General features: G+C 34.5%; 1 protein-coding gene across 4 annotated transcripts in view; it reads right to left on the minus strand.

Moving 5' to 3' along the window:
* Positions 1-10,673: 10,673 nt before the first annotated feature.
* Positions 10,674-24,097, minus strand: part of GASK1B (golgi associated kinase 1B) — a 43,604-nt gene continuing 30,180 nt past the window's right edge. For all 4 annotated transcript variants that reach the window (XM_016138680.2, XM_016138682.2, XM_016138683.2 and 1 more), the window contains 2 exons: positions 16,082-16,308; positions 10,674-13,191 (listed from right to left, as the gene is read on the minus strand). In XM_016138680.2, coding sequence (XP_015994166.1) covers positions 12,984-13,191; positions 16,082-16,308 — 435 coding nt within the window. In that variant the 3' untranslated portion in view covers positions 10,674-12,983. The remainder of the gene's footprint in view (positions 13,192-16,081; positions 16,309-24,097) is intronic.

Raw genomic sequence — 24,097 nt, forward strand, 5'->3', positions numbered from 1 at the left:
TTTCATAGATAGAATTTATGGAGCTTTGTTTTCTAACAATAGCCTCCTATGAAATGGTTTTTGTACTAACCAATTCTTTGGGAATGGCTTCTCTCTCTCTGATTTCTACATTATGGTAGTGGAATAGATTTGACAGACTATCTTGGCTTTATAAGAAAGAACACTGTATTCTAAAAAAGCATCTCATCCCTCTCAAAAAAAAATAACTGAACTGAAGCCATAAATTGCATTACTTTGTGTGTCATGCTGTCAAATATCCCATTGGCTATAAAATGATTCTGTTTCGTGCTCATGATGAGATGCTTGTATGGAGAGTTTAAGTGTTCTTTAAAAAAAAAAAAAAACGTGAATGGATATTTATAAATGATGTGTGTATTTTTATCTCTTGATTTTTCACAATCCTCAGTATAAAAGTTCCAAAACTTTATATAGGCCAACTAAATAGATACTGGATTGTTAAGCATATATGGGGATTTAGTAAAAATTTCAAGGACATTGTCACTCATATAACTGGCAATAAGAACTCAAAAATAAAAAAAGTTTCAATCAAATCAGTAATATACAGTTTTATAAATAATCACTGTTTGGTCATGAAAATAAGCTCTTTTATGTTACTCCAAGTGAAAGTAAGAATTCTTTCCCAGCTCAGAGCTGATTTTAAGAGTTTAAATCTCTTCTTTGTTTTTTGAATCTCTTGCTTTAAAACACTCTAACTAATCAGTTGACCAAAGCTCCACTGGCTATTATATCTACTTGCAAACTAGCAAATTCAGTTTTTGACATAACAACACAAAGTAAAATGAAGTGGAAAGCTGTGATTTTAAGGGGGCTTTGCCCTCCTTTGTTCTGTGAACTTGACCAGCTTTCACACCACAGCAGTCTCACGGCCCTTTGTTCGAACTCACGACACTGAATGTAAAGAATGGCTTTACATTGTGATTTTCTTACCCGAGGAATCCAAACACATGAAGAAAAATGCTCAGCAAGGTTTGGAACAGAAAGAGGTATTTATTTTACATGTGCCCTAGTTCTGTGTAATTCAGCATTATGACAAACGGATGGAGATTACAATTGAGAGTTGAAATTCTCTTTGTCTCCTATGAATCACGAAGTTCAACATGATAACACTTTTAAATATTAGAAACTGATACTGGGAATCTGAAGATTAGTATCTCACATACACGAGTAGAACCAGACATGGGATAAATATTGTAAATTTGAGTGGCTTATGCTTACCTCTAGCAGATGTCTGTTAGTCAATTTTCCCACTTCGACACTTAGCCATGATTTCTACAATTTATCTCAGTGTGTATAAAAAATACAAATTCTCTCAGAGAAGTAAGTCACCGTGACAGAGTAGAGAGAGTACTGGATGAAGTGGAAAGGTTCTGTGGCCTAATTGTAATAAGCATAAATTGTGAAGTCAAGTAGTTTTGGATATAAAAAGTATGGTCACTTCCTGGCTGTTTGGTCCTGGACAAAATATTAACTTCTCCATTCTTTCATTTACTCATCTGTCAGATAGCCATCAGAACTAAAGCAGATAATATTTTTGAATTGCACAGCACCATGCCAGCCTTCTAGTAAGAACCTTATGTGGTGTTATTATTAGATTAAATTTGCCATATTATTTCATGTCACAACTCTCCAAAACTCATATGTAATCGTTTTCAATGTAGAAATGAAAACATTCATTCAAAATGAGCCTAATGACTAGATCTCCAAATGTATCATTCTATTATTTGCCTCTTGCTTTATCTCATGGTCTTTCAGTGATTCTTATATGAGAAACTTTTAAAGAGGTGAAAGATAAGACAAGCAAGAGGTTTGTATAGGTATTCACAAATAGCCAGGCCAATTTGGCTGTCACTTGCCAAGGCAGTAGACACAAAGTTATGAATTTCTTGAGAGCAGTGATATAGTGGGGAAAACTGAAAGGAGCCTTAGGAGATGTGAGGAGAGCATGAGAACAGCATAGAATATCAAAGGCTGTATCTCTGTGTCCCAAATCGGGGAGGAATCAGTATTAGTGAAAAATGGAAAGAACCACTAGAGATTTTAGAAAGATGAAATAGCTATATATTACAGAAAATTTACTCCAGTAATCAAAAATTATATCGAGGAGGGTTCTAAAAATAATTAAATAGAAGAAGCAATTTTTCAATGCACTTACAAGCAAAACATAAAGAGAAGAAAAGAAGGCTACTAATAATGGAGAAAGAGATCTGGGATGTTGAAGGCCCTTTAAAGGGATTGTGCTGCAACAAAGGGAAGCAGTGGCTTCTTGGACTTCACTGTCTGGTTGCCATTACTTTTCCTCTTCAAAAAATGTCATCCATTTCTTTCAGGGCAGAACATTTTGCCAAATGTGCTATTTAAATATTGATTTTAGAACATTTTCTTGATTTGAAAGTATACTACCAAGATTGGCAAAAATCCAAACTATTTCTTCTTATAGGCTTTATTATGATTTATATGGGTAATTTTTTCTACCAAAGATAAAATGGAAGAAGACTAGAATGTAAACTACACAAAGCACACAATTCCCAATAATAAAATGCAGAATATTTTAGATATTACCTAAGAGATCCTGATCATATACAGAAAGATATCCAAAAAGTAATGTTTTCTTTAATAAGAATATCTGAAGAACAGAAGTGAAAGTTAAGGGAACTCTATATAAAATTAGTTTTTCTTAAGTATGAAAACTTTTGGCTAAGGCCTCTGATATCACTTATGTCACATATACACAAATACTAACTTGTACTGCTTAATGGTCAAAGATTTGAAAAAAATAAGCTGCTAAAGACAAACGTACTTTTTTCCCCCTTTTTCTCTGCTGTATCCCATGACCTACAGCAGTGTCCAGCACATAGTTGGTAGTCAACAAATATTTGTTACGCGAATGAATAAATAAAGCCCTGAAGCAATTAAATTAGCAAATAAATTCTTTAATCATTATCAGCTGAGAGCAAATTGGGCCAGAAAATCCTAAAATATGAATTTAATCTCACAGTTTGGAGCACCCCAACCTGAGTTCAGAGCCTAAATTCTGATAAGGGTAAGTAACTTGATTTATAATCAACTGCAAAAAGAAATCAGTTCATTAAAAAAGAAAACATAATTCCTTATCTGAATTTCTTCTGTGTATGTGTGCGTGTGTGTGTGTGTGTGTGTGTACACATGTGTGTGTTCATCCTTCTGAATCTTTCTCAGGCATGTAAACTCAGATGACCTTTTCTGGTTTAGATAGGCCTCCTTAGAGAAGATTCCTGGTGTGATGACTATAGTGAAAGAAAACATATCTAAAGTTCAAAGCAGGCTGTTTTACATAGTGTTTCTAGGCAGTCTTTTCAGTTTGTCTTCCATAGCAATGATTTTTGACAGAGTGGTTAATTCCCTTTGAATATTAACATACATAATGGTCTGCAATTATGTATGAAAAATATTTCAAAATTAGACTCATCCTACCTCATTCCTTGATGATCCTATGCCTAATTCATTTCTAGAGCTTCCTAAACTATTTCTCCATGTCTTTCCCATCCTGTCCCCCAACGTACCCTCCAATCCACTCTAACAAACACTGAGTAAGTCGGCAAAAATTATCTGATGTTGAAATCAGAAAGGAAAATGATGAATAAGGAAAAATAAACAAAACCTCAGGAATAAGTAAACTGTAATTGTTGGTAGGCAGGAAATCCATTCAAATATAGAACTAATGCACCTTTGACAAAGTGTAAACCAGAAGGTAAATAATGAGATGATTAACAATATAAGCATAATGACAAATATTTTAGAAGTTGGTTTGTGAAGAAAAGAAGATCATTTAATAGCATGAACATCTTTATCTTTCATAGAAGGAAATCATGATATACTTTCTAAAATTAATAAATTAGAAAAAGACCTAATTGCCTTAGAAACCAATTATAGATTTTCCATTTGTTGCAAATATCAGAAAAAACCATCAACCTAGATTAAATTGAAGCAAATATATGAGTTAAAAAACAGATACTGAGTCATTTCAAGGGAACCAAGAATTCGAAGAAATCTCTAGAGCAACTAACACAAAGGAATCAAAGGCATCAACACATGCCTCTCACCTACTAGCACCTGCAGGTTTCACTTCCTTCTTTCCTCTCTTTCTCTACAATTAACTTTCTCCAGCTCACACAGAGGAAAGTCCGACTGAGGTCTCCAGAATATTACCAATTATTACTTTGTCCTGGATGCTGGTTTCTTTTTTCTTTTTTTCAGTTCTAAAATTTTGAGGCAAGTTTTCTGATTGACCCACTTAGGTCAGGTGTTCAATTTAGAACCAATCAATTATGACTGGAAACAGAGCTGAATTAAAAGACTGTGATTTGCCCGGCTCAAGTCACATGTGCACCGTTAAACCTATGGACCGTGGCCTGGAAGCCCAGACAGAGGTAAAGTTAGGTGGGGTGGGTGGTCTCCATGAAAAAAAGGATTATTGGATAGATAATAACAGATTTAGGTCATATTTGCCCCAAATATAATTAGAGTCACCACCTGTAGCTCACCATCTGCTGTAGTTTCCAATGTTATTCACCAGATGGTTCAAGTTTCTCTGCTTTCCAGACTGCTGTCCATTGAGTTGTGACTGGAAGTGCAAGCCCTTCAGAACTTTCTTTCACTCAGACACAGAAATGGAAACATCCAGAGTGCTTGCTTTATCAGCTTGTGCTTCTAGGTATCTATGAAAAGCAAAGCCCTCCCGTCAGGCTGTGATGGACATAGGCTGTGAGAAATTTAACTGTTGTTTTAAGCCACTGAAATCTGATGACACTTTGTCACTGCAGCATTACTTAGCCTACCTTTTTGTTACTCCATCCTGTTCTTTATTTTCTACTGTGATTCAGTGTTGCTGATTGACTGCTAACCATATCATGACTCCTCTTTGAAAGGAAACTACTATCTTTTGACCATCTGCCAGAGGAAGTTCCCACTGGGCTATTGGAACTCTGGCAAGAGTATGGCTTCTTTATAGTCCAGGTGCCCTCTCAAAAAAATATAAATACTGGGCCCTGGGACAGAGGAAGGTAAAGTGTCGATTTTCAAGCACTTTTACCCACAACCATCAACAATTCCAAAATTTTTCTGGTATTTAATTTGTCAGAAGCTTCTAAATTTTTCACCTAAAATTGTTATTTTGAATCCCAAGTAGTCTCTTCCTCATGACTCTCACGTGGTTTCTTTCAATAATCTCTTTCCCCCAAAAGGGACCTTTTAGGGCTCTGGTTGATGTCATACAACATGGCAATAGATTCTAATACTCAGAATTTGACAGAGAAAATCTTTATGGACTGAGTTTGAGAAGACAAAAAAATTTTAAGGTTTACATTTTATGGAGGACTTTCTATCAATAAACAAAAGCGATTTTCAACCAGGGGATGATTTGGGCTCCTAAGAGATATTTTGCAATATCTGGAGACATTTGTGGTTGTCACAACTTAAAAGTGGGTTACTACTGGCATCTAGAACTCTGAGCTAAAGTCAAGATTTAATTAGGAAGATGTATCATTAATTAGAAATTTGCTACTCTGGATGCTGCCAGGTCACTCCTCTTAAAACACTACATATTTCCTCCACTTGCAACCAACAATAAGAGTAAGACAAACGAAACAACACAATAATAGCGGCAAATAGCCTCAATAGTCACCAAAACTCTAAGGAAAGTCCTTATTTTAACTGTCACTTGTTATCTGATTAAAAAAATAGGAAGATTGACTCTCTTCTAGGAGATGATTAAATTATCTCATCATTTTTTTTTTTTAAACCTGAATCTTGCAAGCTTAACTGTAATGTATTCTCATAAACTTAGAGAAGATATCTGGATTACAGTTTATTTCTTTAAAAAATGTACTATGAAGTAAAAAAAATGTTGACTTCAATTTTTAATATTCCCAAGGGCCTAAAATGAGGATACAGACAAGATCTCTTGTTCTAAACAGAAGTTGTGCCAATAACGTAATGTATTTTATGAAACAAATAACGTCTGGTGTCCTGGAGCTAAGAAAATGTTGGCACATCTCACAAAATCACAGCTGTTTCAATCTTGTTTAATGACTGGTCCCATCTCTACAGCCCTGTTTGCATTTTGAAATATATAGCACAGCTAGCTATTCTGCAGCATGTGATTAAAGCCACTGAAAAGGGAGGTTTTCTTTATATTTTAGTTCTTTGTCTCAAAAGCTTTAGAAATCTCGACAAGTGCTGCTAAGAAATAGGGATTACATTTTTAGAAAGAAGATGCATAGAGATTTCTTAATGTGCACATAATTGTGTATATTTTTTTAATCAATAAACTAAATGTTCTCTGGAATCATGAGAGTTAAAAAGTACCTTTCTACAATGAAAAAAATAAACTAATTTAACTCTATACAATGCTATTAAAAGAAAGGATTTCTGTGACTTCATTCACTTGCTATATGCATTTTTAGGTTGCAAAACAGAGTCTGCCAGCAACCCTTCAGAGTAAGATCTTTCTAACAGTAGAGTAATGTAATTGGTATACATTAACTTAACTTCCCTCATACTCTAAGACACTATAAAATAAGTGACTATCTGGGATCTTTTGTATAGCAGAACAAAAAAAAAAAAAAAGATTAGGTAACTGATAATCTTTAATAAATTAAAGGATTAAATGAAAATAAACTCAAAGAATTTCATTCTCTACTTGATTAAGTGAATGGTAGTAAATTTTATAAAGTATTACAAAAGTAAATGGTTCCTCAACTTTTATTGGTACCTCATTAAATATTGTTTAAATCAAATTTAAATGATTTTAAGTTTAAATATTTAAAAAACCTAAGTTTTCACCTTTGTATAAAAATAAAACATTTAAAACACATTAGGTGAAGATTTTTCTAAAGTGTACATTATTTTCCACCTTCCTAAACACACTGTCAAGTAAGAGTTCTTAACCTGGGGGGTCGCACCTGAGAGGAAAAAGTTCCATGAAAGGCTTCCTGTGGGGTCCTAAAGCCCTTTGAACTTATATGCAGAATAATATAGCCAGGCTATATACTCTTATTCAGCTTCTTGAAGCAATCCTAAAATTACATAAGCTAGCATGTTTTTGAATATTCAGGATATTCATTATGAACATCTACTATTGTACCACTATACTGGAACACAATGATGTCCTCAGGACATATTAAAACAAATAGGTTTATTTGTCCATCCACAAAAATGACTCCAAATTGCCATTTTAAGCAATAAGCAATAATAGTAGTCAACAATAGATTAGAGTAAAACTCACCATAAGTAAAAAATTCTCTTTCGAGGGTCAGTTTATTTCTAGACATTCCTCAAGGAATTGCTTTCCTCAACTTTTTCTACTAAAGCTATTACACGAAGTGTAATTATAGGTTCCAATTGATGATTAACACATTAAAAGTTACTTATTAATGTGTACATCCACACTGCCCAGCACACAACATGACACATAGTAGATTCTCAATCAACTGTACTATGTGATTATCAAAAGTTTCATAGTATGAGAAGCTTCCTTGTTTATACCACTCCCTGCTAGTTCACAAAAAAATATATTCTAAAATTATTAAAACAAATGAATATGCTTATGTAAGAACGTCAGGGTTTATTAATTTAGTATTTCTTGTTTTATCATTGTAGATAATAAAATATCTGAGAAGGTTTTGACTCTCACTTTAAATCAGTTCCAACATTGAAGATTTTAAATCAATCATTTGAGTGAATTCAAGCAAATAACTTTGCCTCTTTAAGCCTGCATTTCTAAATGCTGATCACCGGGTACCATTCAGATCTTAAATTACATAAGTATGTTTTGAAAATCTGTTAAAGAAAAATTTTCAAAAATTTAAAAATCACGACTCTCAAGCAAATAAAATTATATGACCCGGCAGTCAAAGTGTATTAATACAAAATTTTCAAAAAGGCAAAATTGTGACGCCTATGTAAATGTAAAATGAGTACATGTCAAAGATTTTACTCAAATAATTAATTACAAGGGAACCAGTAAGGTGGTAAAGTCATTTCAGAGTATTTCAAAAGCTAAATATTTATAGGCAACATTAGGGGTCTAGGTGAACAAGCCCTATAACTAGGGAGAGAAATAAGAAATCACCTTGCAATGGGAGGAGGTAGGATGGGTCGAGGACACATGGCTTCCTGGTCCCAAGCAGCTGAGTGGGACAGAAGCTACAAAGGCCCCAGCTGCAGATGCCTCTTAAAGGGGCCATGTTCGCGAGTGGACTTTTGCAGTGACAGACTCGCTGGCTCTGAGCACCTGTGTTCAGTCTGCTGTGGTGGGGAGGGTGAGGCAGCACCAGTGACTTACAGGGGGAACGCTGAGTTGTCAGAGCAAGGGCCGGAAGCAAGGCTTTCTCCCAGAGAGAAGTGCTGGTGTTATCCCTTGTTCCTCTGTTGAGCCCTCCCCACTCCAGATATGCAGACTCAATGCCATCATAGCTGAAATGTCATCAAACTGAATAACAGAGGCCCCACCACCTAGAATTTCTCTGAAACTCCGCCTCCCCCAATTCACTGCCCTATCGCAGCCACATTCAGTTGTGTCTTGGCAAGTCCTGCCCAACTTGCTGATCCATCTCCAAGACCCATACTGGTGACAGCTGGCCTTGGTTTATGGCGTGGTTTCTTGAGGCAACTATAAACACCACATTTGTAAATTGCTTCCTGAATCTTAACAGGTGATCCCGGAGGGACACAGGTTGGGGCTAAAACTGGCCTGCTGCTGAACCCCTCTCAGGACTGTGCCTCTGGACACCTACTACAGAAAGCCACGCTAATAAGACTGGGAGACTTAGGAGACAAAGACACAGAAAGGCAGCCAATATGGGAAGACAAAGAAGCAAAAACCATATGAGAGAAAAGAACAGGGATCTGGGAATAATGGAATCAGGCAATCTAACAGATACAGAGTTCAAAACCCTGGTTATAAAGATACTCAGTGAACTTAGGAGAAGAGTAGATGAACTCAGTGAGAACTTTAACAAAGAGATAAAAAAAAAAAAAACATAAAAATGAAAGTGGAAATTTTAAAAGGGAACCAGTCAGAAATGAAGAAACATTATGTGAGATGAAAGTGTATTAGAGGGAATTAACAGAGTAGATGAAGAAGATCAAACAACCAATATAGATGATGGAGATACCAAGCTTACCTAACCAGAACAGCAAGAAAAAAGAAGCCAAGTATATAATAATAATTTAGGGAGTCTTTGGGACAAAACTAAGTTGTAAAAACATCCATGTAACATGGGTACCTGAAGGAGGAGAGAGAACAAGTAGAAAAGCTATTTGAAGATATAATGATAGAAAATTTCCCAAACCTGGTGAAGGAAATAGATGTACAACCCCAGGAAGCTCAGAGAGTCCCAAAAAAGAGGTATGCAAAGAGGCTCACACCAAGACACATCATCATTAAAATGCCAAAGGTTAAATACCAAGAGAATCTTAAAATCATCAACAATAAGCCACTACAGAAAATGTTAGAAAGACTTCTTTAAGAAGAAAAACCATGTACCAAAATTATGGATAAAAAATGGTAATAACTACATATCTACCAATGACTGTCTCAAATGGAAAAAAAAGTGCTCCAACTAAAGGACGGGGTGGCTGAATAGATAAGGAAACAAGACCCCTACATTATGCTGCCTACAAGAGACTCACTTCAGATTAAAGACTAAAAGGAAGGGGATTGAAAAAGATAGTGCCTTGATGGACCTAGAAAATATTGTGCTTAAATGAAGTAAGTCAGATAGAAAAAGACAAATACCGCATGATTTCATGTACATGCAGAATCTAAAGAAGAAAATAAACAACAACAATGGAAACGACAACAATGGAAACAAACTCATAGATACAGAGAATATTTTGAGGGTTGCTACACAGGAGAAGTGTTGTGGAGATGGTGAAAAAGAGCAAAGGAATTAAGAAATACAAATAGTTACAAAATAGTCATGGAAACATAAAGTGTAGTATAAGGAAAATAGTCAACAATGTTGTAAAATATATGTAAGGGGGAAAAGGGGTACAAGATTTAGTGGGACGATCACAAGATCTAATCCCTATGCTGTACAATGGAAACTAATATATTATTGTATGCCAACTATAATTGAAAAAAAAAAACTCTGAATTGTACAATGTAAATATGAGTGCCTAATTGTCTTATATTTCAATAAAGCTGGGGAAAAAACTTTTTAAAAAAAGTTTCCAGGTACCTAATAAACTTAATATGAACTCTATAAAGAAAATTTTAAACATAATTGTAAGACTCACCAAAGCAAAGAAAACCAAAACTTAAATATTCTCTTATACTTTATGATATCCATTAACTAATTTGCATACCATCTAACACAATGCTATGTGTACACCAAAAGAAAGCATATCAATAATATCAAATATATGTATACACAAATACATCCAATAAAAATTTTGACTATTCAATTGTTTCTTTTATAAGAAAGGTAACAAATATTCTTCTATACTTAACTTCTGAAAAGTAATCCAATCTACAGAAGACAATAAACCATCTAGAAATAGAAAGCATGCATCTTTAATTTCTAATACTTTTATTACAGATTTTTAAGATATGTATTTATTTTCATATCATCAGCTTAAAGAAAATAAATCACACAAAAATAACCTTCATATGTCTGCCAAGGTAATTGTATTTTAAATTTATCAGGTTATAAACAAACACATAATGCACTTATGTGAACCAAATCATAGCATAATCTGAGTACATGTGAATGGCACCGAGTATTCTCATTGTTTCAGAAAGAGAAAAGAAGAGCATCGCTTATTATAATCAAAAGCCTGGACTTCAGCTATCTATTATTAAAAAAAATACAGTATGAATTATTCACTGATTATAAAAGAAAACACATTGTTGAAAAGCAAAGGTGACTAAAACTAACATGCGTTCCCGAACCTTTCATTTAATGTTAAGCATTTCAGAATGCAATAAACAAAGCCAGACCCACATATGCGAGGACCAAGCCACCCAAAAGCAGGTAGTTTGAGACACAAAATTAAAGCTGACTTCTAAGAGGCCTGGAATTCCTACCGCCAATGTCACAAATTTGGATGAAAATGACATATTCCATAAAAGCATATTAAAATGCAAATACACCATTTTGATAAGACAAAGTGTAAGGCAATTTGACAGTTATTTCATGTCAGTGGCTCAAAGTAGAACCTGGGACCCCAAACTTTTGTTAGGCTAATTTTTCATTAATATGATGATAGAGAAAAAAAGCAACCTTAAAAAGCCCAGATACAATGGGTATTTGTATTTAAAAATGGAGACTCAGTACAGCCAAAGAGTACTCTGAAGCTATGGGATCAGAGGGAGGCACTCAGTTCTTCAGAGAGAAAATCAAACAAGAGAATGATCTGAAGACCAAACCTCCAAAGGTCAGTCCAGAACATAAGGGGGCTAAAATGTAATACTTGAAAAAAAGTCTGGGAAAGTTATAATTAGACGATCAAATGATCCCAATCTCCTTAATCTATCTTCTTTTGTAGTTAACATGTTATTTTGACATTTTGCCCCTATACTTTTGTATAAATTAGAATCTATAGATATGTTCTTCTTATTATTAAAAATATTCTTAAATTGTATTTTTAAACTTTCAGGTAAATAAAAAGTCATGTCAGCTTTTAAATAAGGTATCAGGTGTGAGGGGTGGGAGGGTAGTGATTTGTTCAAGATTTGAAACCACTTGTATGAACATCTGTCTTACATGATGATGCGGGTATCTTCCAAGGATATAAAGACCCAACACATGAACACTGTAGCTCCAAATCCTTCCACCTAACTAAAAGTTTAGTAGAGGGAGTTTGGGGGGAATTATTTAAGGTTTAATAGTATCTAAATTTGCCATTTTAGTTCTAGTCATGGGCTTTCCTTGAAGAGAATTTATCAGAGCCAAGTTTTAACTTATTTTGTTCATATTTCTCATATCGGAATAAGACAAACAATATATTTAAACACACTCAATATCTGGTCCTATTATCATTATCTAGGCAATATCAATTAAATTAGTTTAAACATAATTACACATAACAAATTTGAAGAAATCACTATTGTTAATGAAACGTACAGAATTTATAGTTCATCCTTTTTAAAAATAACAAAATGTTTAAAAAGAGCATCTATTTTTTAAAAGATACTCTGTAAGTACAACTTCAAATAGGTAACTTCATACCTTAAAATTATTTAATTTCTGAGCCACTAGACATAAATTGGACCAAAATTGAGAGAGTAAACTACCTAATGTATAAATTGTCAGATTTGGACGATTTCTATACTGACAACAAAATAAATTTCTATAAAGAAATGGAATATGTGATTCCCACTGCTCAGAATTACAGAAATGCCTGATCATTTATAGATACAATAAAATATACACTGATTGTTTTGCAAATAACTTCCCATTTCTATTTAAATCATTGTATGCACTAACGTATTTGCAGATCATGTGCCTCAGTTTTCTTTTGTAGAGTTAGATAAGTGCTGGGACTACTTTGTTTTAATAATCAGCAACAACAACAAAAAAAATTGTCAAGAATCATTCCCATCAGTATTTGATCAGATGAGCAAAAATGGCACTAAATATAATTTATTAAAGGAGTCAGTTTATACTGTTCTGTTAGACAACATAACAAATGTTTTACAAAGCTAGCTGGAATAATAATTGCATCTATTCTGTAATCAGATATTGAGATTCACATGACATGATGTTAGTAAAAAAATATAAACAAACTTTTTGAGGAGTATGTTTTTCTTTATAAGTAGGCTTATAGTGCTCAGGCTCATCACATACACTAGGTTAAATTCATTTATTTTAAGTATTAATCGACATTGCCTCATTCTAAAAGGACTTGAGGTTTGTGTACTTGATTTAAAAACAAAAACGCACAAATGTATCTAGTACTCTAGCCAGGAGATCCTTTTATTATTCATTCATAGGTAATACTTTGGCCCCATGTGCGTTGATGTAGGTGAGCAGAATTTTGGCTCTTTGTTCTATTACATCAATAAGCTTTTCAATTCCCTGTCTACCTCCTTGACTTTCCCAATAAACTTTATCAAGAAACAGAGACTGAAGGAGCTTCTGCCGTAAGTGCTGGCTCTTCAAAACAGAAACTGCAGTTTCAGGAAACCTGAAAAGATAAAATGATATTTTTTTTTAGTAATTATTTGGAAATATGCCTTATCCAAACGTTCTTTCCTTCATTAATCTGGCATAAATCACAACATCAAACAGTACCTTGAGAATCAAAACATTTTGTCACTCTCAAGCAGATACTTCTCTTAATAAATATACTAGAATAATATGTTTCAAGAGAACTGAATTTTCTATACCATTGAGAACATGATATGCTAACATATTACTTAAGGTCATTATATGTAGGCAAAAAGAGGCACAGAATGAGAAAGGGTTCTGTTATCCCAGGAAAAATACTTTCCTCAATCTTAAACCCCACTTCACCCATGGAAACCACTTTCATCTGTTAAGAAGAATAGTATTCTCATAAGTGTCAATGTAAGGTTTCATGAAAGAAAATATGAGAAGCAAAATGCTAACACTTTCCATCAAGTTCCCTTCCTGAGCAGAAGTTGCATGACTAAATTTAATATGAAATAATGCAAAATATATGTAGTAAAAAAAAAAAAAAAGAATCATATCAAAACGCCCAATTAAGTAAAGAATTGTCCTTGATTCGGATTTATATTTCAGGAATTCTGAAGATCTGGGAGCATTTTATCAAACTGGAAACTAAATTGTTTTTAAATAAACTTAGCAAAAGGCAGATTTTAGAGCCAGAGCGTTCTACAACGAACTGTCTCTCTGGAAAACGTAAGGCTAATTTAGAAGGATCCTTGCTGAATTACCTCAAGAGAGTACATTGGGCTTTCTGCTCTTCATATAGAAAAACTAAGGCCAGGGGTCTAGCACATATGTTATCTAGAGGATTTAATAAAATTTCTGGATCCAAATCATTAGTAATATTTTGCTGAACGACTAATTTAGCCTCTCCCAGTTTTCATTAAAATGCTGGTGAAAATATTGTAAAAAAGTAAATCAAGAATATATCCTGGTGTCTGGAGTGCAATTTGCCAGAAGTTTCCAGCCTTCTAAGTACCTTTTCCAAATTTCAATGAAGCAAGTTGGGGATGGCACTCAGGGGGCATGAATGCAAGGAATCCAGCTGCCCCTGCACTTCTGAGGCTACAGAAAGCCCAAAGGCCACAGAGCTGGCCGTGCTTAATGAGTCTGAGTAACTGTGGAATTAAATAATGCTGATAAGGTGTTCTGAGCTCCCTGAAGACATTCAGTATATAATTTAGTGGCCATAATATTAATTAAGTAACCATTTTTGCTCTATGAAGTATTAACAACCCATGATTTATAAATTCTATGGTCCTTCAACTAATTTAGCTGTGGCAGAATGTATGAGATGAAACTTTTAAAACCAGGGATATCTTTAGTGGCGAATTATTTTCATAAAGGAAAATCAAAAAATTATTTGTCTTTGCATTATACTGAGTTGATTAATAGGATTATTCTACGCATAAATCTGGGTTAGCAAAGTCATCGTTTTTTTTGTAAATTACATATTCAAAGATGAGTAAATTACATATTTATTACATATAAATTACATATTTACATATCGATGTGTAAATTACATATTCAAAGATGAATTAACTAAACTCATTACTCCTCATAATGCATTTAAAGTTAAATCTTCTTTGAAAGCATTAATAAAACAGTATTTATATTTATAAATATAAATGGACAGGTACTCTTAATTCTAAGAGAAAATTTAGGGATTGAAGAAGATGCCATAATATCAACTCCAAAATGATGCCTTAGGTGTGTAAATTTTCCTACACATAAAATTTCCTTAGTTTAGACACCCAGAAGAGAGAACCTGCCATATAGTCTACCTTCAATCTATAAAGAGATGTGAGAAGCAGGTATTAACAGGGCAAAACATGGCAAAAACTCATGAAATTGGAGCTCAAGAAACTCTCACTGTCTCTAGGGTTAAAAGTACATAAAATTCATATTACCTAATTCTCAGTACTAATTCTCAGAACTATTGTACTCTTCAGAGTCTTATTAACGGAAATAATCGCAACAGCATGCACACCGCATGTACTGCAGAAAATTACTGAACTTGGATTTGGGAGACCTGAGTTCTACTCTCTTTTAGAGCTGCTCATGTGCTTTCCAGCTGTCACTTATCTTCACACAGCTGGTTAACAATTTTACTAATTCACTCCTCTATTTTCAAGTCTCATTTCTTAGTCACTCTGATTTCTGACTAAGGTAGGAAGACTGTGAAGAGTGGCTATAGGTGAGGCCTTAGATCTAGCCTCAATATCTAGAGCAAGTTGAATAGTTCAGACTCTACAGTAGGGTTCCTGACACTATCAACTGTCTTAGTTTCCTTTTTTTTCCAATTAAATGTAAGTTCAAGATGCTTTCTCTCAGTAAGTATTTCCATATGTTCAAAAACCCTCCTACCCAAATTAAACAGCTGCTATCCTTGGATATGGTGTCCTACTCAGCTGACTAATTTTTGCACCACATTTATTAAAGTCACTTGAACTTATTATGCCTTTAGACATTCTGCCATGTCAATATCTACATGTCTGTTAGCTCCCCTGTCCCATGTTCTAATAATGGAGCCTCTGCTGCCTGTTTATCCCTGTTTTGCCAGTTCCTATTCTAGAGATTCTTGCATGCTTCCAACGTAATCCACATGGATTTTCATAGTGAGGGCCAAACGACATGATGGAGGTAAAATGTAGCCAGGAGCTTTGTAAGTTGTATGGGTTGGTAATAGTGGCATCTTAGAGCATGCTTGTCCTGTTCCACTTGGGTTCGGTTCCATTTTCTGGCCCTCCACTCCCACATTCTACATCTACAATTCATTTTAAGGGTTAAATCAATCAATCAAATATAGGATGTGAGTTTTTTCAAAACCTTACTACTTATTTAAATCTGATATATCACATATGTTACTCCATCCTAAAACTTACTCTTTGATGCCTTTTAATAACTTGAAGTTTAAGTTATCTTCACTTCTGTCAAAGAATCCTTTGTTGTTGATGAAGACCAAATGCCTTGGGTCATTCTTTCTCTGGATAATGTGTGCTAGAGCTACAGAATCTTGGTCATCACATTTTGGTCTCAGTGCATTCTGTACACAGGCATCTTCCTTTCGAGGTCTGAATCCACAGCAATTCATATCTAAGCGATTATAAATCTGACAATGGAAGACAAAAACAAAATCCAAGAAACTGAGTAGAAACAAAACTTGGGAAAGTTAGATTTCCAGAAAACTGGTGCTTTCTGAATAGCTGACTTGCCAAAATCTAATGGGACCAGGCTCATTTAATTAAAGTCAACTGTGAGAATAAGTCCAAGGTTCATATTATTCTGACTCAGCTATGGTTATAAGCATTTCCAGCTTCTACTAACAGCTCCAAAGACAGATCATCCAAGTTAGGCATCTCCACCCTTAATATTCAAAGTTCCCACTGACATCACATGTAGATGCACAGCCAGAAGAATCTCTGACCCTATTCATGACAGAAGGTAGAAACCGCTGTACTTTTACATATCCAGAAGGCTATAATTTGTTTTCTCCCTTGGGTTGGGTCAATGAAAACCTGAGTTATCTCAGTGGCTCAAATGAGCAAAACTATTGGGTCTACTGGGGTTTATATTATGGGAAATAGAGCTACTACCTTATAGAAGAAGGTAAACAAAGATTAATTAGAAAAGGGAAAATTGTGTAATTTCCATTTCTTTGGGGCAAGAAAAGAAATAATATTTATTAATCAGGGTAAATTAAAGCCCAGGCTCAGGAATTAGATAAATTTAAAGTCGAATCTCTGCTCTCACACTTGTTAGCTCCTGTGACCTTATACAGGTTCCTTTAAACTACTCTCAATTTAATTGCCTGTATAGTGAGAATGACACTACTCACCTTGCAGTTAGTGGGAAGATTAGTGAAAATGTTTATACACCCTCTAGCCCTTACCCAGGCATCTAGAAGATACTCAATAAATGAAAACTCTTATTACTATTATTGAGACATGCACATATACACGATAGAAAGTGATTTAGCTCAAAACAAGCTTTGGAGGCAAAAGGCAATTTCTTCATTTTAATGAAGGAAAACTGAGCCTCAGAGGGGTTAAATAATATACTTTGGATAAAATATTAGTTAATTGGAAAGTCAAGATTTAGACATAGATGTGTCTGTCTCCACAATTCCATGATATTTTCCGCAATACATCATGTTCAATAGTATAAGGCTAGTGGAAAATTGTACATATGTTCATGATTCAAAAGGTGGCTACATACAGAATGTCACTTTTATTTTTGTGGCACTAAATTCCCATCCTTTCTCTTCCTCCTGTGTTTTTGTAGATCCTGTGGAGCTGGCCACTCTAGAAGGCTAGTTGCAAAGAAAGAGCAGTACCAAAATTTAGCCACCTTTGAAATGATCATTCATTCATTCATTCATCCAACAAAAGTTTACTAAATATCTTTTACCACCTACCAGTGGACTAGGCACCAAGGAAAACTTTGCCCATGGCCAGCACCTCCCCCCACCACCATTTCCAGAGTAAAATAAAGTAGTCATTTAATTGCGCCTCACAATCACAGCAAACTCTAAGAACTGGGCAAATGAACTTCCTCTCTGTTTTCTGCATGTAAGTAGACTCTGTATCAAATAGAATACTTAGAGAAGCAGAGATCATAAGAGAAGTTAGCAAAACAAATTTCCTATGAAGATATAAAACCAGTCACATGGGGCAGGGGTGGTCGGCGAACCACTAAAGCATTTGGACAGCTCAGAGGGTACACCGTTGGTCTAAAAACAATTTACAGATAAGGGAGGCCTCTGTCAGGATTGGTTCCAGGCAGCTGATCCATGGGCTCATAAGTCTAATCAATGCTTTACCAAAAGGTCACATAGGCCAACTGTAGGGAAGAGGAAGTCCCCACTGCCAGTTGAAGTGCATTTTCTTGCACTTCTTGTTCCCCAACGGTGAACAAGAGTGCCCCAAGCAAATCACTATAGGTTAAATGAAAAAAGTTCAAATTAGAAACTATGAGAAAAATTTATTGAGGCTTTTCTACTTGATTTCATTCATTTTATACACTACTTGACTGCCTTTGAATATAAGAGAAGTCAAATGATATAAAGTCATTGCATTTGATTGCCAGTTATTTCACTTAAGATCAGGGTAAAGAGAGATTATGAAAAATAACTCTCCCTTTTTAAGGTATGTATTAGTTAATACTTCTTAAAGAATATGCCATTTTGTCATCATCATCGATGTTTATATCAGTTATAATGACATTATATATGGGAAAAACATTAAATCCTATTTAATTCTGACTATAAAATCACAGTCTATTATGTTGGATATCTGTGTTTAGAACTTAAGCCTTATAGACAAATCTACCATCCACTTCTTAAATATTGCTCTGAACCCTAAGCTCCGTTTTTATTGTTGGGTAAAGACCAAGATAAATAATTACACTTCTGTTGTTTCTAAAACATAGCCATACAAGATTATATATATATATATATATATATATATATATATATATATATATATATATATATTTTCATGTTAAATAATAAGCACTTTAGAGTTCAGGCCCTAACTGCAGTACTTTCATAAATACTATACTTTTCTACTTTTAAACTACATCAAAAGCATTAAAAAATTAGAGGTCGAAAAGACCAATTTAGGTCATCTTTTTATTGCCTTCCCAATATTAGATTGTTTCCTACAGGGTATTTTTAAAGTGCTTCATCTGATCTAATTTTGAATCATTCAACAGTCTTGTGATGATTTCACCACTTCCCCAACAGACTTGTGCCATGCAAGTCTAACAGACCCTATTATTGAAAACATGTGTGTGTGTGTTCAACTCAACCTCTCTTCCAGAAAATGTTTGCCACTTCTTTTATTCAAATCTACACACGTACTTGATGTGTATGTTCACATGTATTGAGTGAGCACGTGTACACCTACTGATAGGAGTTTGTAAAGCCTCAAATCTGGGTTTTACTTTGTTTTTCTCATCATCAAACTATGGTAAATTACATCTTTATATTATTGCCCTTGTCTAACAAGGGCTTAAATAGATCTTAAATCTTGCCACCTAGCTCTTCTCAGAATTTTGTATATAGTCTTCCTTTTGAATTCACATTCAATATACCCAAAATAATTTGACCACAAAACCATAATCCACTTCCTTAAATTTAGTGCCATTTTGCTTGGTATTTAATTTAGTTAAACACTGAATACAATTCTTCTTACTTTTACTAGAGTTTACCTATTTTTAAAGCCTAAAAAAGCATATTTTAAGTAGGTAGGAATCTACAACATGGTTTATACACTTATTTAGTGCACATATTAAAATAATCATTTCATTTAACTATTGCATGATTAGCACTGTAGTTCACATGCTCTTAGGTAATTATCCTACAAAGAAGACTATTTGAGGGTAAATGTTGTCAATTAAGTGACTATGAGTGTTGATAGTCATTACTGCAGTTTCTTCAAATTTACATCTCATTCTCCAAAACAAGAAAAATCTTTAGCAAAATTGATCTTCTGAATCTGAAGATTACTGCAAATCACCATTTTCCACAAAATTACTCTTAGCTCTTTAAGGAAAAAACATCTTTTCAATGTTTACCTAACTAAAATTATACTCGGAAAAATTCAGGTGTCCCAGCCAAATTTTTTTGTTGGTGGGGATATTTTTAGTTATATTGCCTTCTTCTGAAGTTTCTTTTTTAAATTCCATTTTCCTTTTGGTAGTGTTAATTTTGCCTGTAGGAAAAAGTATCGGATGAGTGACTTGTGTCATGCTCACAGTGCCTAAACATGGAAGCCTCTGCTGCACTGACTAGCTCTCCAAAGCTCATGAGAAATCTAAAGATACCCAATGACTTTCCACCCTTTGAACACCACCCATTCTAGCTGTCTTCAAAAAACGGGTATATTGGAGCAATTGTGGAAGTTTCTTCATATTTTCTTTTTCTTTAAATCAATGTGATTAAATGACTAACATCAGGCAATACATGAACAAAGGCAATAAAAATTTATCTAAAAGTGCTGCTAATATTAATAACAAAAAAAACATAAGAGCAGTCATTTATTGAATGTTTACTATATGCTAGAAACTGTACACTTAAGGCTTCACATGTACTATTTCATTTAATCCTCATAGCAACCTTAAGGTAGGTGCTACCAATAATTCCATTTACAAATGAGGAACCTGAGGCACAAAAATGCTAGCTGACCGACCCCAAGTCCCTCAGCTCATAAATGACAAAACTAGGATTTTAACCCCGACATCGATGTCTTCCAGATCCACGCTCTTATCCATCCTGATTGTGTCCCTCAGGTGTGGCCTCCAGGGAGGTACTGCAAACAAGCAAGTGCAGCTGTGTAGAATGTTAAATGACACAGCATTTAATAAATACTAGTTATAAGGTTTTGAAAGAATTACAAAGAACTTCAGTGTAAGAGTCAGTGTAAGTGTAAAAGAAAAATTTATGAAGGAGAGGATATCACAGTGGGGATTTAAGAGACAGGCAGTGCTAGCTAAGGCATGAAGGCAGGCAATCAAAAGACATCTTTAGAGAAACTGAAACAATATTAGATCAGTGCTTCTCAAACGGTAGTGAAAGACCAGGTGTTTTTGTCTTTTCTCCTGCCCTGCTCCACAATCCATGTGGATTGTTACTTTGTTAAAATAAAATAAAATATAAATAAATAAATAATAATAAATGAATATAAAACAATTTATTACTACAGAAATAAAAGTTTTGAAAATATAGAATACCAATATTTTATTAGATTCAATAGATAAAATTACTCTACCAAATGGTCATCAAAGTTTTTAATGTCTACTTGTAATTTTTGTACTTATTGTGGGCTGGTATGAACTGGTTTGGGTCCTTGAATTGCACTTTGAGTAGCATAGAACAAGACTCTGACGTTGATAGTAAGGGGACTATGAAGGCAAGTGGAACAAAAGGTGAATAAGAGCATGACGCCTATAAGAAAAATGTTTAAAATCTGATGTGTCCTCAAGTTTCACGCTCAATTCCTCATGTGGAGTTGGAAGAAAGGTAAATGGCAAGGGAGCAGGGCATCAGGTGAAAATGCTAAAAGAATGAAAATTGAAGGGAACCAAGGCCGAACGTAGTTGGAAGCTGAAGATAAAAAGAAGATATTCTTTTTACCACAGACTGGGAGTTGCCTTCATCCAAACATTTTTCTTATTTAATTCCTTCACTTAAATTATATAACCCTGTATATTTTTCTACTTCTGTTTTTCTACACCTCTTCGAGGATCTAAGTGTGCGTGCGTGCATGCGTGTGTGTGTGTGTTTCCCGTTTGGTAAATCAGTATCTAAAGATTCTCACCATCTCTTTTCGAGATATTTATTTTTCTATTTAAAAACTGCACCTTTACCAAATAAATTGCATTTTTACAGAGAAGGTTTAAACTATGCAGTAAAACATGAAATGGTGAGATTTAACAATTCACCATAGTAACTCATCCAAGGCCTGACACACAGTAGTAGGCTCCTGATAAATGGTTATTATTGAAAGAACTCTGCTGAAAGTTGGTATTCACTTTGTATTTGGCTATTTACAAAGCCCCTCCAAAACACTGTCTTATATTGGGAAGGGTCAAATAAATAAAATAATGGTGGCATACTAAGACATGGTTTAAAAAAAAAGTAGCATCTAGTAAATGGAATTGGGAAAAAAAATAGGAAGGGAGCAAACAATGGAACAGCCTGTGCTAGTCCTTTGCTCTTGATTGGTTTCTTTATGTGGGTTCAGTTTCACTAACCATGGACCATGAACTTTTATACCCCACAGAGAATCCACCATAACACTTCACATGTAATAAATATTTGATAAATAAGCAGATGTGACAGAAATAACAGTAGGACATTTTTTCTATACTCAGCAGTGTTTCTGGAAGTTTTCTTTGAATACCAGTTGTCTCGTAGGACATCTTGTTTTTAGAAAATGCATAGAAGAAAAAAAGTCACATTTTCAGCAATTACTTTATTTCAAAAGTCAAAAAGGCAGTGAGAATTGTTATCATTATCAGTTGCTCTCTAGGGACAGAGAAACACAAAAACACATGGACTTATCAGCTAATAATATTGGAAAATTCTTCTACATGGATTTTTCTCTATATAAACCACTATATGGTTGTCATGTTATGAGTGGAAGTAGAGTTGAATCCGTGTAGTCCAGTTCATGTAGACAAGATCACAAAGAAGAACAACTTAAGACAAATCCCACGGTGCTCATGGAACTTGTTAATACAGACCTAGTCTTATGTTGGGAGCTATACAAAGTAAAAATGCCTCACCAGCCTGCACCTGTATCACTTGGGAACTCTCACCTCATAAGACAATAGATTTCATTTTTGTTCTGTGCTGCCATGGCAACAGGTACCTGTTAAATTAGCATGCATGCAAATGTGACTAGCAGAGCAGTTCATGAACAATGAGAAAAGTAAAAACAGTTTGCAATATATACATCTGCAGTGGGCATAGGCTCCCTTGTGCCTCTGCCTCTGTAAGTAATGAAGAATCTCCATTTTTTTTTCACATCACTGAATCATAAGTAAAAACATTTTAAGGCTATAATATATTTGGATCTATTTCTATAGATGCAATGTTTTAGTATATGTGCTGCAGAAGCAAGCACTAGATGTGATGTTTAGAATCTATATACTGCACCTCTGAATAAGTATCAGAAGTCAAACATCATTCTGGCATAGAGAGATTCTTGAGAGAGTCACTAGGCAAGTGACAATCTATTGTTAGAGAAAGAAATTCACGTTCTATAATCTGCACAAGCATAGCTGCATGAAAATAGCCTCTGCCAAAGGCACAGCCGCCTTCCTATAAAAATTATAAAGAGCACTCAGACTAAAGAAAAACAATAATTTTTATATATTATGAAACTCTGACTTATAGTACAGATTTATATTAAGCAAATAAATTTAAAACAGGAATAAAATATCTTTAATAAAAGTAAATTGTTTAAATCCTTTCTTTCAATAAAATGAAACACCATTTGTAATGATTTAACATCAAATAGGGTTGTAAATAAGCCTAAAATTGTATACATTTACATCTGAGGGAATAACGTTATTAAAATCTTTGCTTAAATTGATGTACATTAATTTTTAGTATTTTATAGAATTTCTATTTTATCTCCCCCAACAGTATTTTATTATAAGAAAATTGACAAAAATAAGTAAATATAAGCCAAATGATTATACTAAAACACAATTTTAAATAAGGTGACAAAGATTCTTTGCTTGACCAAACTTCAGTTTCCTGAATGTTCTCTTACGCCTGTCTATGCACTTTCTTATAAAATCTAGTTGTAGCCAGAACCCTAGTAAGTCAGCTTACCCAGAATCCCCCTCATCTTCCACCAGGCCCCAGGCAACCCTGGACTATCTTCAGCAGGAATCTGGTTAGTCCAGTTTACCCAGAACTCCCTTGACCCTGATTGTTTTCTCTTAGTTATTTTCCACTCAGTGACCCCCTACTCTGCTATAAATCCCACTTGCACATGCTGTATTCAAGGTTGAGCACAATCTCTCTCACCCACTGTAAAATCCCATTGCAGTGGTCCCTATACCTATGAAGATGGCCCTGAATGAAGTCTGCCTCACCATTTTTAATGTGTCATTCCTTTTTATATTTTCTTCAGCAAAGATTAACACAACCTAATGGAACATACCCAAATGCTATTTAAACCCATGCTTCTTTGTAGAAATCAGTTTTCTTTATAAAAATTTAATTAATTTTGACAGGCTGATTATTTCCTGGTTATTTAAAAATAATTACTTCTTCAGCCTAGGCGGGGCTGAGGGGTGAAGGAAATGGGGAGATGTTGGTCAAAGGGTACAAACTTACAGAGGTAAGTTCTGAGGATCAGACTACAGTGAATAATACTGCA

Source organism: Rousettus aegyptiacus, unplaced genomic scaffold, assembly GCF_014176215.1.
Source record: "Rousettus aegyptiacus isolate mRouAeg1 unplaced genomic scaffold, mRouAeg1.p scaffold_m13_p_16, whole genome shotgun sequence".
In the NCBI taxonomy this organism is placed as follows: Eukaryota; Metazoa; Chordata; class Mammalia; order Chiroptera; family Pteropodidae; genus Rousettus; species Rousettus aegyptiacus.